An 18,975-nucleotide genomic window follows, 5' to 3' on the forward strand; every position below is an offset into this window, starting at 1 on the left:
GTCTGAAGTTTGCTCTTTTTAAAGGCACTTCTTGATACTTTGGAATGCTTAATAACATTCAGAAAATTTAGACAGCATTTTCATCCTGCTCAATTTAAGTTTCATTCTGGTGAGAAATTCGAACACCACAGCTGGAAGGTATTTCTTCCTCCACTAAAATTCTAGAACATGAATTACCTGCAACATTTATTTATACTTATGGTAAATCTCCTTGTCATTTCATATATTTCATCTTTCAAAATATTTTAAGACCTGGAGAGTAAATGCCATATTGAATTTCTCTTTGTCCCCCTTTTTATGCATAGCAGATCATTTTGTATACAGTGGCAAGCAAAAAAATATGTGTTCTTGGTGCTCACATAATCATGTGAACCCTTGTTCTTTTGCATAACTTCAGGATTTCCTGCATATAGAATGAAATGCGACTTTACTTCTGAGTTCCTATCAAAGTTAGCTCTAAAGGTTATCTGGATCATTTTAGCATGTATCATTCAGCACAAAAAAAATACATGCTGTTACCACAGCTGATGCTTTGGGGAACTGTTCAAAGCCATGGAAAAGTGCGTACAGGAAGCTTTGGGTGGGGAGTGAGTGGTGTGTTCGATGCTAACTTAGTTGGCCTGTTAAAAAGTGAATGAAAAAAACATGTTTCTGCCAAAATAATGTCAGTGATCACTTACCTTTGGGGCAAATATCAGTGCAAGGTTTACACATTTTAATTCCATTTTCTTCTACTTCCATCTTGGAACTAGGGCAGGCACGCACACAGGAACTGGAATCGACCACAAAGTTATCTGATCCAAAAAAAAAAAAAAAAGTGAAATTAGCAATAATGTTGAAGTTCAGCAAACAAGTTTAAAACAAGATATTTCAGGGTGTGAAAGTGATTACCATCATTGATAGTATATATATATCTTTCCCTAAAACTGTTCTCTGTCTAAATATGTCACCCTGAAATAGCACCTAGAAATGTCCACATTCAAATCTAAGGGCCGTGTGTGTCAACAACAACCAGCGCGCCACATCCTGAATTGCCCCCAAATACAGTGAATTTCTTTTATAGATTTAGGAAACTGCATGACATTTACTTTGTGTTTTTCAATAGTTCCACTTCATTTCATGTCATAATGCAAGTTTGAAGTCTAAAATACTTCAAGTTACTTGAAGCACAAATGAAGCTGAGGTTAAACTGCCTTGTATTCAAGGGAGTGCACTGCCAGAAGAAAATGCTTAAAAACGTGTTCCATCTTTCAATAGAATGCCATGGCAACTGTCCCACAGTTTCATATGAAGAAACAAAATGAAATTTGAAAGCACAGTACTTTAGGAAAGTTGTGCAAAATAATGCAGGGATATCTAATTACCTGACTCATTGGTACAATATTTAAGGGTCCTGTCACCTAGAATATGCCAGGACGTTCTCTCCCAAGAAAATGACACATATTGCACTTAGAGGCTTCTGCAATAAAGGGGAAACACAGTACCTGCTATTCCACTTTGGATTTTGGAGGCAGCATCTTTCCATGCCTGGGAAAACTGCTTCTAGCCCAGTATTCAGTGGTATGGAAGGCTTCCAGCCTTGAAGGGGGCCCGGAGCAGAAAAGGCATACAGTGCAGGTCCAGACTGGGATGCAAGCAATTCTGCTACCTGGGTCATAAAACTCAGGAGGCTCTATGATACTAGAAGTATGTATAGTGGGAAAATATACCATGTGGCATTATGGCAAGTTCCGATTGGACATTCACGCCAGAAACCTCTAGAATACTACAGCTAAGCTGTGTCATCTGAAGCATGGAATTAAACACCATTTAAGAAACAGCTCCTGACATGTTTCTGGGTCTTGGTAGAGATAGAGTACCTAACCATGACTGAACTTGTAGCCTGACTTGCCCATCATAAATAAGGTTTTATTAGAATCACAATGTCATAATGTTAGATGGGTCCAACAGCAATCCATTGTAAGATGGGAGCAGGAAATTTAGGAGTAGATCTAAGCAGCAGCAGAGGCACAGGTGAACTACATAAGGAGGTGTCCCAGACCTCCATGTCACCCACCACTGTGTTGGCACTTCCCACTTAGCTCATATCTACCAAGAGAGAGCACTTATGAGAAATTGGCACTTCTGAGGAGGACAAACACTAAGGTTGGTATGTGGGTGCAAGCAACTGGAAATCGATGGCAGCTGCCCTGCAGCCACACTAAGGAATGGGCTTGATAGTCACAAGACAAAATCCTACTAAGGGGCATAGTTCTGTGTAGTGCAAATGATCGTTTACTTTGCTTGAAAGTAACCTGAGCTTAGAATAAATATAGACTCATGAGCAGTGGCTTGCCGTGGGAGAAGAAATACTGGAAAATCTGGGATTGAAGGGATTCTGAGGTACAGAGATATGTATGAATCCATGAGAGTGGGCATGATGTGAGAAGGTGCTGGTCTTCCAAGTTAACATTTATCGGAGGGCATCCACAACAAAAGAGGCACTTAGCGGTGACTACATCACAGCCTGACCCCACTTCCTTTCCTTCCCCTACAGGCCTAATTCCGAGAACACTCAACAACCTAGTCTCTGTCTCAGGGGAACTCAACCTGCGGTAGGTGCATATACTGTGTAGTATGTAGCCATCTTTTCTGCAGTCTTTAGGAATGCCCCTTTTCACATATTTTTGCAGCAATTTATGCCAAGTAGAATATATGAAGGTTATGAACAGCCTTGTATCAGTTAGGTTCAGGTTTCGAAGCCAAAAGAGTTTCAGAAATATTTGTTGTTTGGCATTTTTGAATTGCAGAATTCTGGATTATGGAATGTAGACCAGTATTTAGAAGTAAATATCTTTGTTTTTCCAAGATAGCTACAGTTTAGAAACCATACCTTATGAACAAAGTCTATTAAAGATTTACATTTTAAATAGGTAAATATTGAAGCACTTAAATTCGTCTGTAATTTGATAGACCTAAACTGATCCAAAAAAGAAAGTTTATGGTTTGCCATATCTAAGGTAACTGTACATGTAATTTCACAATATAGTTCAACAAAAAATTAAACAGAAGGTTTACCCACTTGCCACAATTTAGGAGTTGAGAGCGTTCAGATGAGCCACAGTAAAGAATAGTAAAGAAAAGGGAAATTCCCCAGTTCAGATTTTCTGGTACTTTTTCCACTCCAGCCCAAACTCTGGTCCGCAACCTCAGGACGTGAGGGAAAGCACCAAAATTCTCAAAAAAAGAAGCATGGTTTTGACTGTCTTTGGGGCAAAGCACCGTAATTTGAAGGTAGTAGGAGACTATTTGTCAAAGTAAAAGGACATTTCTATCATGTGCCGTCCCATCCTACAATACTTTCAAGCCCCTTATTTTGCAAGGATAGTAGATGGTTTCATACAGGGGAACTTTAGCTAAGAGGTTGTTAGATCAAAAACATAAGTTTGGATATTAAAGTGTTTAAAATAGAAAAAATCTCTACTGTCTTAATGTTAATATGTCTGTGACTTTCAAATCCTAATTCAAAGGCATACTAAATATATATATATATATATATATATATATATATATATATACACATATATATGATTATTTTATATATTTGATTCATATATATATGATTCATTTAACCAATATGGAAAAAATATATTTAATAATAATGACTAGCATTGTCATTGTTTTCAAAGACATTTTTTATATACTTTCTCTCTGAGCCTTTTCCCTATCCCTTTCATACTTATAATAACTCTGGGAAAGGGAGAGGGGGGATATGATTATTACCATCAACATCTTAAAGAGGAGAAAATTTTAAAAAAACAAAAAACCGAATTAACTCATTTAAAATCACATGACTAAACAGTAGGCAAATCTAGACTCCATAGCCACTCTAATCCCATGTCCCTTATACTTCCTAATCCATCACATGCATAGAGCGAAGATAACTATAATATCGTATGCTGTAGATTGCAAAGCCTTCTTTTAAATGATTATGTGGACAATTGCAGTGATATATTTTAGCCTTCAGTAGGTAAAACACTGAGGAAATGTTGCATTGGTCACTCCAAGGAAAGAAACTGACTAGAGAAAATATCAGGAGGTGTTACAGGGAATTCTTGATGAAAGCTAAAATGGTCACTTTGAATCCCCAGAATGAGTTACCAATTTGGTAAAAACCTCTTAGCATGCCCCTCATATCTTTTGTTACTCTTTACAATTAGATTTGATATTAAAACTATAATGATATACTATATATTCCATTATAAATAAGTAATCAGAGATGATTTTAGGTAAAAATTCATTGGTATGAGAAGCATACTTCACTTTGTAGCTTGTTGCCACATAACAAATCACTCTTTCTGTGAAACAGCGTCATGTGTAAAAACACTGAGGTGTAGTAAAATAATGAGTTTGTAAGTCAGTGGCACTGTACTCTAACCTCAAACAGACCATTCATTTGCTGAGAACTTGGACCAGTCACTTTAATTTTTTGAACTTTAACTTCCTTATCTGTGAAATACTAGCGGCAGCCCCCATAGCCAACTTATTTACCGTATTGTTACAAGTTTCAAATTGCAATAACTACATGAAATTACTTTGGTTTTAAATCATGATCCAATTAATCTGGCTGCTCTTATCACTTACGTGGGCATTTCTTGACACAAAATGCTCCATATGTGTACTTTGCATTGAAGTTATGCTCCAGTTGAAAGGTGGTTGGGTTGTAGACAAAAGTTTGGGGACACTGAGTAACACAAGCTCCACTGTCATTGAAATTCATGCAGGCCTGCAACACAGCAAATATTAATTTCATTTAAAAATGTTCTTCATAATACTTATTAAGAAACACTACTGCACAACAGTTTTGTGAGAAAGCTGTGTTCTTTACTTAGTATACATCAATTCATGAAACTATAAAATTTGATTTTATAGTAATTATTGCTTATTTTTTTAAGTTCAAATTTGTTTAGGATCCACAGTTTTACGAAACTATTCAGTCAGTAAATATACCATCTACAGATATTGATGTTCATATTGTTTTGTATCTATCCACTCATTTCTAAATTAAGAATTGGTTCAAATTATTACAGTTAGCTAATAGTGAAAAAATCATTTAAGCTCATTATTTAAAGAACGTATTTTGAGTCTTAGAGTCTGCCACTAATGACTAAATTCCCAATTCTACAGGGCAGAATTTTCTTAGTGCTGGTGTTTGGATTGTCCAGTGCCTTAAGTGACACTTATCCCCATTGTGTAGTGAGAAAATATTGTGATATCCATTTACCTGGACTTAAAGAAAAGGCTCTGGCAGGTAACTAGTCAAATGGAAAGGTAGGGTGTATAATGCCAAAGTGTAAAGAAATAGCTATACTTAGCCCATAGTTAGATAATATGATGGCATTTCCTGTGTGGTCTTCTTCATACTGCCACATAATTTAGTAAAAGCCACCGAGTTCAAGTCAAACAATCTGTTTCTGTTGACTTATATATTTGTACTGATACCTCAATTCCTTAAAATATTGAAACATATTTCTGGAGAATTAAAAAAAATTACTGAGAGTTAGGTATTTGATATAAAAGAGAACATATGTATAAATACATAAAAAATCGTGATTAACGAAGGAGTGGATGAACTAAGTTTCCTCATTAAAAATATTAAACCTTCGTAGGAATAATTTAAGCCTTGGAAAATAAGCTAATGTGAACTCAAGCTGTATTTTACATTTTATCATAAATTATATGTATGGTTATTAATAAGCACTAATATATTCTATTTCCTCAAAACATATTCTTTATCAATTGTTTTAGCGAGCAGTTTATCACACACATGACAAGTCCCTGATGATGGTCTTCTAGATGCATAATCAGGGGAACCACTGATGAAACATTTTCCACTAAGATGAGACTTTCCAGGATGAATCTATTAAAACCCAATCTAGAATACTCAGCAAGTTTTAATTTATGGTTATAAAACTTCATGTGTCCTCATAATTGCTTAACTAACATACTTTATGCCGTGCTATGCACAGATTGCTTGGCAACAAAGGAACATAAGGCAGAGGAGTCAAACAAATTTACCTTCCAGAAAGCATACAAAACAACGTAACTCACACCAAGGCATTGGCCTGGCATTCTTGAACATCCTGTATCAAATGCCAAAGTGGAATCATGGGACCATTCCAGAAAATTAATGAAATTAGAATTCAGAAGCTCACTTGGCACTCTGCTTGTTGTGACATGGGACCATGAAAAAAATACAGTGAGAAATTTCTAAGTGAAAGTTATGACAATTGTTGGTGTTTATTGTTGCTACTGTGTTGCAATTGTTAAACCTTTCAGCATCCTCCAAATCAAGCTTCCATCCCCTATCTGATGATAGGCAAAGGAAAGGGTCTCAGTCCAAGACTTGCTAAGCAGCTCTCTTAAATTTTTAACATTTTAATTTTCTTTTCTCTTCCTCACTACTCAATTCTGCAATACATACTTTTGTTCACTATAGAATTAGGGTAGACAAATTAAATTTCTTGTGAAATTAAGAAAATTCACAAATTACTATCTATACCCTGTGTTGTAATTTATATTTTTCTTATTTCCAGAATGAACTGCCGATTTGGAAAAAAATACTCAATTCTAAATATAAATGTGTATTCTCTGAATATGGAGAAAGGGATACAAGAAAACAAACTCCTGTGTTCATTTTTAACAACAGAAATAACTCCTTATTTTATGATTTTTAACTTAAAATGAAACTAATAATGTTCTGTGTGTATGAATTGCATCAACTATAGCTCACAGAATTGCTTGTATGTATTCAGAAGAACAGAAAGAACTGTATCAGGATAACGAAATGTAATTTAAAGTGTCCCCAACAAGCGATAAATGTGAATTTTAAGGAAGTAAAAATGTCTTCTTCTAATATAAAAATCACACAGAATAGCACATAAATTGCTTCAAGTGTGCATTTGTAAAACTTAAAATTTTGAATAATATTGGTTTGTAAACAACATTAACTAAAAAGTACTGAAATTTATAAATTTATCTGCTATTATCTTGAAATTCATATTTCAGAAATAAAATGCAAGGGTCCCCACTCAGAAGAGTCAATGATACAACGACCTAAACAGGTAATCACTGTACATTTTGGAAAGATGCTATTAACTTTTAAAAAGATATCTCAATATGCTCTCCTTTACATTCTCTAATAAATCTCACTGGTAATATAAATTATAACAGAAAGACATAATTCATTTAGTAGAACAGAACAATCCCAGTTCATCAATAGCCACCCAGCGAATGAATGACTTCTAAGAAGGCAGATAATATTTCTTAATCTTAAAATGGTTAATTAGGTCTTTTAAAGTAAGATGGTACAGATTCAGTGTGCCTGAGTCAACCCGGGAGAGAAAGAAGAGGAGGGAGATAACGGGGAGCGCTCCGGGCTTACAAAGCAGTCGGTGTCCTTGGGTCCTGAGCAGCCTCCAGCACACTCTCGATGACAGCAGTCACTGACATAGGGTCCGTAGCACCTGCCATCACATTGTTCTGCACACACTGTCCTTGTCACTGCAGAAGACAGAGATAGGGTCTCGATCAAAGTCAGCTACCAACAGAAACGTCTAAGGTGATTTGGAGCAGCTGAGAAAAGCTGGACTCTAGAGTGACAATTTACCCTACCCACTAGTGACTCAACTCGGCAAACATTTATTGAACAAAGTCTGTAACAGATCAAAATGACTGCTCAGAAACCTTCAAAATCAACACATAAATTAGTTTTGATAGTCTTTCTTGTTCCAGCAAATGCTTATAGTGCTTTACAAAAATCATACAAATTAGCAGGAAACAATCAAATTTGAAGTAACTGAGTGAATCATTTGTCAGGTTGTCAAAGATGGAGTTAGCTGTCAAGTCAATTCACAATGTGCACAGTAAGGTCCTAGGCCAGAAGACGTCCCCAGGAATAAATCTAAGACTCGGAGTAGTCAATGCAAACAGGGAAACCTAAACTTTTACACGATTCACAGTTTAACTTACATGACTCATATAAGATAGATAGCTTGATAGATTGATAGACAGAGATAAGTGATCAATAGTAGCACAACTCTTAGTAGCTCCTAAGCTTTAAATACAATTTTTACCAAGATTCCTCACAAAGAAGGACCTTTGTAAGGAACAGAGCAACACCCTTGAAGGAAGAAAGGAAGAGAGGAAGGAAGGAAATAAAGAAGAGAGGGAGGGAGGCAGAGATGGGGCAAAGGGGGAAGGGGACACATTCATAGTAAACACAACAAAAACTTCCACTGGTCATTTTTTTTAATTAAATTTACTGGAGTGACATTGGTTAGTACAATTATATAGGCTTCAGGTTTACAAGTTATAATACATCATGTATATATTGCATTGAGTGTTCACCACCCAAAGTCTAATCTTATTATAACACCCTCAGTCTAAGCTGACAGAATCATATCAAACTAGTCTTCCAAAAAATCAACGCTATGGGCTGGACATCAAAATTACAGTATTGAAGGACACAATGCCACATATCTCATTCTTTACAAAGAGATATTTTTAAAGTATTTAAAGAAATACATTTTATAAGATAGGTGGCTCACATCACTTGGCGTTGGTATTTATATATCCGCCCTGTTTCTTCCCATTTCTTGGACTATATTCATCAAAACTTCCTTCACTGCTACTGTGACAGGACTGCACTCCTTAAACATTACTGTTCCCCAGAGTTGGTCTTGGCTGGTCTTAGTTGGTATTGACAGTTTTCTCTGGCTATGAGCACATGCCTAAATGAAATAATTGATCCCCTACTTTGCTTACTACATATAGGTAGATTACTTCCAGCTCCAGATCTGAATTCTCTATTGAACTGCAGCATTTAGCTATACTAAGATGTAAAAAATGGAATGTAACCCACTTTCCCAACTCCACCACCAAATATTTCTCCCTTCTTCATTCCCTTATCCCAACTAATAGCAGCACCATCATCCAGTAGCTCAACTAAAATTTGGGGGTATGTTTTCTATTTTTTCTTTCCCTTCACCATCACTTCTCATACCTAATAAATTTACCAAGTGCTGGCAATAAATATTCTTAATTATTGTGCCTCCTCTTATTCCAACTTTGTACAGAAACTTATCTCTAAATTATCACATGACCTTCTAAAAGGTTCTCAGGTCCCAATTAATCCTCCGCACTGCTCTAAAAAGCAATGGATTCAAAACACAAGTCACTCTTTATGCATCAGTGTCGTTTCACAGTGTAAAACTTCCTTCCCATAACTATACTAAAGGGATAAACCCTTAGCAAGGGATACATGTCTTTCATCTGTTGACCACCGTCTCTGTCTTTACTGGCACTTGTCACTACTCACTGTGCTTCTCACCTCCAGCCACACAGAAACACCACTTGCAAGGCCTGTTTCCTCGCATCGTATGCAACTGTCATTCTCATTGCCTTTTCACAACACACGCCTTCATGCTAAACCCCCTTCCTGTCTTCTCTGCCTAGCCAATACTCATCCATAAGATCCAGCTAAAGTGCCACTCCTGCTCTGAAACCTTTCCAGACACATCTCCAGGCTGACTTAGTTTGCCACTCTTACTTCTAAACAAGCGAGTAGATAAAGTTGATACAGCAGTGGATGAGGTCTGAAAGCCTTGGCTCAAAATCTGCCCTTGCGATAGGCAAGTGATCTAAACACTCTGCATTTCACTTCATCATTTTTACGATGGAGTTAGTATTGGTTCCTATTTAATGGGACTGAAGTTAAATAGAGATACAGTTATAAAGTGCTTAAGGTGTTCCCTGTAAATAGTACTCAGCAACTGTTAGTTATTATCATTGTGCTTATTGTAGCATGTTGTATTTATTCTTTCCATGTTTGCTCCCTACTGAAGTGTGAGTGTAATTTGTTGAAGCGTATTGTCTTATTCAAGTTGTATCCTTGGCAACGAGCACGGTGTTTGGCACTTAATACATGAAAAATATTTCCTCAAAGTAAATGAATAGGAGGAAGTCATATGTAATCAATTCATTGGCAGTATATGCTACTTAATGTTTAATGCCCTTATCAAAGAAGATAGAATGTAGAGAGTTAAAGAGGTAGGGCACTAAGAAATAGAAATAGACAAATATTAAAATATCAGAAAATATTGATATTTATAAATACCAAGAACTATTAAAATATCAAGAATTAGAATTATTGTTAATATCTATTGTTAGACTTAAACACTCCTTAAATTATGCCATTGGTCATTTCAGAATTCCACTTGGATCCTTTCCAATTGAATATGATGATGATATTCATAAAATGATTCATAATGTTTGAATATGAACTATATCCTTTCATTAGACATGATTATATTCCTCCCTATGTTGTACAATCAACAAAAATGTCAAGCAGTGTTTAAACTTAAAAAGCACTTTGACTTACCCTGTCTTGTTTTTATTTTATAAAAAGAAAGTCATATGATACTTCTTAGCAAAAGCTTATAGAAGATTTTGAGAAAAACAAATTTTTAGGTCTGGAGTTGTGAAGGCATGTTTTGTATTTGAAGATTGGATCACATTAAACTTTGAAATAAATAATTTCTTCTGTATGTATTCCAGAATAAAATTCTACAAAATAAATCAACTTGGCCTATGCTGTTACCTTCCGTAACTCTTTGCTCAAACTTCACCTTCTCACTGAAGTCTACCCCTATTTAATACTGAACCCTTCCAAACCACTGATTCCTGATGGACCCTTGGACCCTCCTCATTTTTTCTTCCTTCCTGCCTTCCTTCCTTCCTTTCTTCCTTCCTTCCTTCCTTCCTTCCTCTTTGCTATAGTATCAATTACCATCTAACATATTTTACAACTAATTGATTTATTACACTAATTTTGTTTGTTGGTGTATTCCAATGTCTAGAACTGCACCTGGCATCTATGCATTTTTTTTATTTATATTTCACATACACTACACATATACATTATATGCATATATATAGCATATACATTATATATGAAATACACCCAAATAAATTTTATTCATAAATTAAATCTTCATATTTATAAATTTGCTTAATGTTTTAAAATTTTAACCAAGTGATATATTTATTTAGATGTCCTTATTAGTAGTTCATACCATATCAAGAAAACACTTTTAATACTTTTGCGACAAATAGATTCAAATATAATTCCTCTCTTTCATATTCAACAAGGTTATTTTTGATTTACCAAGAGTTGTTAACTGAAATAGCAGATATATTATATGTAAACAAATTACCAGATTTGAAATAAGTCTTAATGCAGGGTAGTTTATTAATTTTCTGTTAGATGATAGAAATTGCTCAGTTGGAAAACAGAATGAAGTGAGTCAGCAATCATATCTCGTAAGTCCTAAGATATTTTAATACAAGACACATACATCAAAGTATTTACGTCTATTTTTAAGTCTCATTTGATTTAAGGTAACTATAGAAAATGTCTGTTTCTCTTTATTTACACACTTTGATGTTTCCAACAGAATAAAATAAATTTATAAAAATAATTAACCATTAATTTATTTTAAAAGTATTTATTAAATGTTCATCTTAAGATAATTTATTTCATTGAGTATGGTAAATATGAAAATAATATGCTACAAATATAATGTAACAGTATAATATTGTTAGATAACAATTGTCCTACTACAAATTTTTTAAAACATGCATTTTAAATCATCCAAACATATGTATTGAGTCAACTTTAAATTTTTCAAAATAACAATTTCTTTTATATAGTGGTCACATATCTCATATTTATAGAGGACACTTTGATCGTAGATATGCCATCCCATTTCAAGAACATGCATATGCAATTCCACTTTAGGAACATGCAATGAAACATCCTTCTAAGTCATTACTTTTAAAAATTTTGATTTTAGCAATTAAAAAAGAATTATAGGATTTGCTTCAAAAACAGTCTATAATTGATTTTAAAAATAAAAAATATACATTCAACACTAATGTCTAAGAACTATGTTATATATTAAAACTAATGTAGTATTGTATGTCAACTGTAATTGAAAAATAAAAAAATATTTTATGATAAAAATTTTAAAATAAAAAGGAAAAATAAGATACATTTAACACGAAAATAGAACTTTTTGCCATCATAGTTTTCGCATGCCTTAATTTCAATTAAAAGTTTAGTAAGCAAGAAACATATTTGGAAGTGTTGGTTTGACAGATAACAATATAAGTAAGCAAAAAGAACAAAACTATAAGCTTAATCTCTAAAAAGTGGTGTGACATAATTAAACATTTCTTCACATTATGTGAGATTTGTTTTTAGATAGAAAACATTCCCTGTGTGCAATCTATTTAATGGCATGCATTGACTAATAAACATTTATTTACTATTACTTAAACACATCTAACTATACTCATATTTTACTATGCTGGAAATACAAAACAAAACAAAACAAAAACATTTGCTAAAATCAATGAGATAACTCACTTAGCCTCCATGGGAGCATTATCTTATAATTGCTTTAGTTATATTAAATTCCATCCTTGCTTGAATGTTTTTTCATTAGCAATTTTCTCCTGTATTTAGTATCCTTTCTAAATTGCTTCATTGTGTGCACTAAAATATTTGGGTCAACTTTTAGCAAGCTTACTCATTGGTGGTACATCACTAACTATAGTTGTTTAACATGAAAGGTAAAACCTGGGATGTAAAAATGCTTATTATACTTGGGTCAGTAAACTTGAAATTGGAAACAGGGATCATTCAAAATATCCATGAGAATCAAGTGAGTAAAATTTTTGAAACCAAACATTCCATAGTAAAGGGGATATTGTTGAAAGAATATTTATGATCTCAAAAAATTAAAGTATTTGTAAGTAGATTTATAATATCAGTATCTTACTAAGAAAAACAATGGTTTAATTACTTTTTAAAAATATAACAATAACCACACTTAGGATTTCTCCTGTAGAACACATTTATTTTATTTAGAGAACTTTGGCAATGTACTAATCAAATATTTGCTGTTGCTTTCTATGAGTTACAAAGAGGATAAAGGACATTCATAAAAGAGGCAAAACATCATAGTGACAAAAGGAAAAGATCTCTGCCCAGTAGGAAATAAATAAGGCTAAATTCAGGCAAAGTCTTTGTAGCTGTCTTCTTCTCATTTATACTTTGCCACTTTTCTTCTCCCCTACCTCTTTCCTATAGCCTCTATTTTCTCAAGCTCAGTACCTTTGGGTTTTCTTCACTTCTTCGACCCTGTGGTTCTGAACCAAGCTGTACAATATATTCTCTAAGAGGGGAGCTTTCAAACTTGAATATGGGACTTCATGCATCCATGAACACATTGATGTAGTTCATATCAGTGAGGCCCAAGATTGTCCGATAAGTTCACAGATAATGTCACTCACTGCCTACTGGTCCACAGTCCTCGTTTTGGGAAGCAGGAGATAGAGTACTTAAACAAAAATGCCTGGGAAACACCTAATTACTATGAAATCAAAATTACCTGCAATGTTTTAGGATGTGATACTGTTTATAATCTCCTCAGGTGAATCCAATATGGAGCCTACAGTTGAGACTATTTTTCTGTCCCGTGAAAACAGGAAAAACTTTACCTTATTTACACCATTTGATTGATTATACTGATTATTCTTTTTCTGAAACTTAATCACATTGAGGTACCTCTTGTTTTCATTTCCTATTTGTGTTGTTAAGCCCTCTATCACTAACTGGGAGATCAAGCAACCAAAATTAATGTGCAAACAGGTAGAAAGATTTGGGAGGAAAAAGACCTAGAGTTGGAATAGAAATATTACTTGACTGATTCCGAAGGTAAATATTTCATATAATTAGGAGACCATCAGAAAACTGGTCCCTTCTTCCATCCAGCAGCTGTCTACATAATATATACAGGTCTAACAATTAGTTTGTGAAATTATTGCAATGATATTGCTAACCTTTTTTGATACCAAAGGGAATATTCATTATGAATTTGTACCAACTGGACAAACAGTTCATCAAGTTTACTATTTGGAAGTACTGAAAAGGCTGCATGAAAAAGTTACATGACCTGAACTTTTCACCAACAATTCATGGCTCTTGCATCATAACAATGCACCAGCTCACACTGCACTGTCTGTAAGGGAGTTTTTAGCCAGTCAACAACTATTGGAACACTCTCCCTATTCACCTGATCTAGCCCCCAATGACTTCTTTCTTTACCCGAAGATAAAGAAAATATTGAAAGGAAGACATTTTGATGACATTCAGGACATCAAGAGTAATACGATGACAGCTCTAATGGCAATTCCAGAAAAAGAGTTCCAAAATTGCTTTGAAGGGTGGACTAGGCGCTGGCATCAGTGCATAGTTTGCCAATGGTAGTACTTTGAAGGTGACCATAGTGATGTTCAGCAATGAGGTATGTAGCACTTTAGCTAGGATGAGTTCACAAACCTAATTGTCTGACCTCATATATATGTGTGTATGTGTGTGTGTGTATGTGTGTGTGTGAGTGTTTGTATGCATATTTATATATTTATATTTATATAGAATGCTTGGGTTAAAGCAGAGGTGGTTTGGATTAGATGTGAAGAAGAATTTATTGACTACTAGAGCGATCAAAACATTACTGAGCTACCGAGTTGGCTGCTCGATCCTTTATTTGTCAGTATTAGAGGAAAATCTCTTCTGGTTGCCTTGCTATCTTATTGGGTTGTCGGAAAAGTCATGATGTATTTTTTCAATGTTTTCCATTGCAAAAATGTGTCATGACTTTTCTGACAACCCAATATAACACTTAATTATAGATGGGGACTTGATGAAATATTCTCCAGAGGTACCCTCTAGTTCTATGATCCAATATTTAGTTCTATGAATGGTGAAATTGTGAGTAAAATAACAAATATTTTGGGTGGTGTGGCATGTTTTTAGAAAGCTACTGTCATGAGAATATATTTTAAATGAAACTAATAAAGCTCATAGTTCATCCAAGAATATACATTACTTCTAAAGCATGTCAAAATTTATAGAAAACCAGGTTTAATGAAACTAACGCCAAACTCTAAACCATTACTTATGTTTCCAAAGGAGAATAATTGGACACATCCATGTGTCCAGTGCCAGGTAGACTCTAAGAATCATATAGGATGATTTAAAATAAAGATGTATGTCCTCCTCCTGCGTTCTGATTCAGTAAGTCTGGGGAAAGGGCCAGAATTCAGTTTTGTTTTGTTTTTTTATTGGCAGCCCCAAGTTTTAAGAAGTAGTTTTTATAAACCGACATCTCAAAATCTCTGTTCTAAGACTCTCTCTTTTTTCCCAGTGAGAGACAAATCCAGGAAAGGTAAAGCATTCATTTAGATGGGAAAACAGAGATGGAAATGGGTCTTGAATTGCACTGCCGCCTCCTATCTCACACTGGATTAAAGCCTAATTAAATTAATAATTGTTGTGACACAGAGTGAGGTGTCAGGATATATAAGGCTATATCCCGATTTGCACAAGGAAGGGATTTTGCATTTTAAAGGTTTATCAGCTATTTTAACCAGCAACATAAGGTATGTGGCAATGAAAAAGCTATCAGAGAAGATGTTTAATTTTTTTAAAGAATTAGACTAAGCAAGGTAGAATTATGAAAAAGTATTTGGGCATTCCAAATTATTACCATCATACCCATTTTCACATCACAAGAGAAAATGTAGGTGATATCTGTTATTCCTAATTCCTAATTAGTCTAGTAATATTACTCCAAAGAAACTGGCTAGGTGTACACCCTGAGGTATATGCCTCCACAGGTAACATAATCGTTTAATCCTAAGGGCCATAACTACTATAGTTCAACTGAAAAACATGGAAGATAGTGAAACATGGAAGATACCAGCAAATCCCTTGTTGAAATTGACATTCAGAGTCATTTAATAAAAGTATGCACAGATTTTGGCAGCTAGTAATCAGGTTAGACCCTTGTCCCAGATACATTCCTGGTGATCTATAGGTTATGACATGATAATATTGTTAGTTGTGTCAAATGAAAAAGGAAACATCTAATCTATTCTTCATTATCAGATGCTTGATTCATTCATTTAATGAAATTTTATTCAACCTATTTTTTAAAGACATGTCAATGATTCACTGAGACCTTAAAACTGATTTTAAACTACTCAGCCACCAGAGGAATTCTCTCTTATAAATAGGCTATAACATCATCAATGTTTGTGAGTCAACATTAAAAAGCAAACAAGAAATAACCCTCTTACACTAACTATAAAAATATTCTTGAAAGTGGGTGTGAGGTTTTTCTTTTTTTTTTTTGTATATTTCTTACAGGGCTGTGTGTGTGTGTGTGTGTGTGTGTGTGTTTTCAAGATAATAAATAAAGGAATGATGTGAATCCACATGAGTAAACCATAAAGAATGTTTTAAATATATATAATTAGAGGCTATATCTAACAGTACACAAATAAATGACATACTGAAGATAATTTAAAAAATTGAATTATCATATCATAGACCTGACAAAAACCAAGAAATGAGGAAAAGTTAACATTCAACTTTTCCAAATCACCTCACCTTATATATAGTAGACCACACATTTCTACATCCAGGCTTGATGAAAAAAACAAAAGATTCTTTTTTTTTTTTACTAATTCTAGCTCACAATCCAAAATATTAATAGATGGGAATGAAGATAATCTCTCCTATTCAGTACATGTTTCAATGACCTTCCTTCTCAAATTGACAGAATATTAAAGGAAAAGTTGCAAAATTTTGTGATGAAAATAACATGAAAAATACAGAGATTCACATGAGATAAGCAATAAATAAATATTTGTTGAACTGATGAATGCTATCTAGTCTAAATTTCTCATTTTATTGATGAGGAAACTGAAATTAAAATATACTGACTTTCCTATAGACAAATAAAAAATACTGTCTATACATCTCTAAGAGACATGGAGACTTCTTCAGGGTACTCCAGGCAGTTTATTGTTTCTTAACATCACAGCAGAGCCAAGCCTTATAATCAGTTTGAGAATTAATATGACAAATGATAATGAAATAAAAGGAGAAATACTACATTTAATAGCACTATAAAACTGACAGCCTGTTATCTTCAGCTAAATTATTGTGTACCTTTCTGATGTCAAAAGTTAACATTTAAAAAATATTTAGCTAGATTATCCTGGGTCACATAATAAGTTATCATAAAGCAACATTTGAAATTAGTTTCCAGGCACTTACATATCCTATAAATATGCTTACATTAAGAGCCACAAACAATAGGTATCTAAATTTAAAGACCAAATAGGGTGGTGTGGGAGGAAGATAGTTCCAGAAGGTATTATAAATACAACATTGAAAACATTTATCCATAAAGATATAAGTATCCTGATGTTCATTACAGCATTATTCAAGGTGGCCAACACATGGAAATAACCAAAGTGTCCTTCAATAGATGATTGGATAAAGAAGATGTGGTACATATATACAAAGGAATACTACTCAGCCATAAGAAAAGATGAAATACTGCCATTTATGATGAAATAGATGGATCCTGAAATTATCATGCTAATGAAAATAAGTCAGAGAGAAAAACTTGAGAGCCATATGATTTCACTCATATTTGGGATATAAAACTGAAAGACAAACAAACGAACAAAAACCCATAGACACAGACAGCAGTTCAGTGATTACCAGAGCATGAGGGGACAGGGGGTTGGTAAAGAGGGTAAAAAGGCTCAAATATTCGGTGATGGAAGAAGAACTGATTCTGGGTGGTGAACACAATATATAGATGGTGTATTACAGAATGGTACACTTGAAACCTATGTAATTTCACTAACCAATGTCAGCCCAATACATTCAATTAAAAAGAGAATAATATTGAAATTTCCAAAAAAATAAATACAACATTAAGTAACGAACATGATATACACATATCTATTTTACCTCTTGAAAAATAATTTGTTCTGGAGTTATTTTAACTAACAACACAATTATGAGAGATGAGTAACAAAAACTAAGATATTACTCACATACTCTTCAAATTTAGGCAAAAGCCATAGAAATCAGGTTATTTTACATTCAGCATTTTATAGAATCTTATATATGACTGTGTTCAACCTGATTTGATGGAGGAGGGAACTGAGGCCCAGAAAGGGCCAACATTCAAGTCCATAATCTCAGTAATAATAAATAATTTTTAAGCAGCACCACCTAAGACTTACACCACAAACACATGCTTCACACATATGAGGAAGAATGTTTTCAAAATGTTACTTTTCTTTTCATAGAGCATATGCTTAGTATTTCTTTAAAAAAAAACAAAACACAATCATGTCTGTCCAACAGTTAAATGATGCTTCTTTGCAGTGTTTTCAAATTTTTATTTAAATCAGCATTTAGGGTAGAAACATATATCATGGTTCAGTACACATATATATGTTCAAGAGTTTTAAGGAATTATATTGACCCTAATTATATACAAAGCATTTTGATACTGTCTTTTCTCTTCTATTCTGAAATGGTCTATTTTATCTAGTCTATTATATTTCAATAAAATTTAATGTTGGTCAGGGTCCACCAGAGTGATTTATAATCCACTAATGAGTTACAACCAGTAGCTTGAAAGCATCGCTCAACTGTACGTGGACAAAAGTCAAAACAGGAAATTAGAGAAACTAGTCTTAGTGTTCCTTGTACACATGTGCAGCAAATTGGCCCCCTAATGCATTTAGAAATTTAGAGCCATCAGAGATGAAGTTTCCTTTTTCGGAAGTTTTAGGATCCCGGAGGCTATGGGAACTCATGGCATCTCAGTGCCTGCCACAATGCATTCCCTCTAGGGCTGTGTCCCAGAGACTGACGATTCCCAGAGTTCGTGCTTGTCATTCTTACCATCATAATGGGGTATTTACAGTAAGCAGTTAAGTCTGAATTTCTCCTCCATGGCAGTACATTAAACCATGGGTCAGTGTAAAACT

General features: G+C 34.1%; 1 protein-coding gene across 1 annotated transcript in view; it reads right to left on the reverse strand.

Moving 5' to 3' along the window:
- The window catches only part of ERBB4 (erb-b2 receptor tyrosine kinase 4), a 462,722-nt gene that overhangs the window by 344,453 nt on the left and 99,294 nt on the right, over positions 1–18,975 (reverse strand). The window contains exons 6-8 of the mRNA XM_019656860.1: positions 7,424–7,542; positions 4,624–4,765; positions 681–794 (exon numbers count right to left, since the gene is read on the reverse strand). Of these exons, the coding sequence (XP_019512405.1) occupies positions 681–794; positions 4,624–4,765; positions 7,424–7,542 (375 nt within the window). The remainder of the gene's footprint in view (positions 1–680; positions 795–4,623; positions 4,766–7,423; positions 7,543–18,975) is intronic.

Source organism: Hipposideros armiger, unplaced genomic scaffold (genome assembly GCF_001890085.2).
Source record: "Hipposideros armiger isolate ML-2016 unplaced genomic scaffold, ASM189008v1 scaffold_268, whole genome shotgun sequence".
In the NCBI taxonomy this organism is placed as follows: Eukaryota; Metazoa; Chordata; class Mammalia; order Chiroptera; family Hipposideridae; genus Hipposideros; species Hipposideros armiger.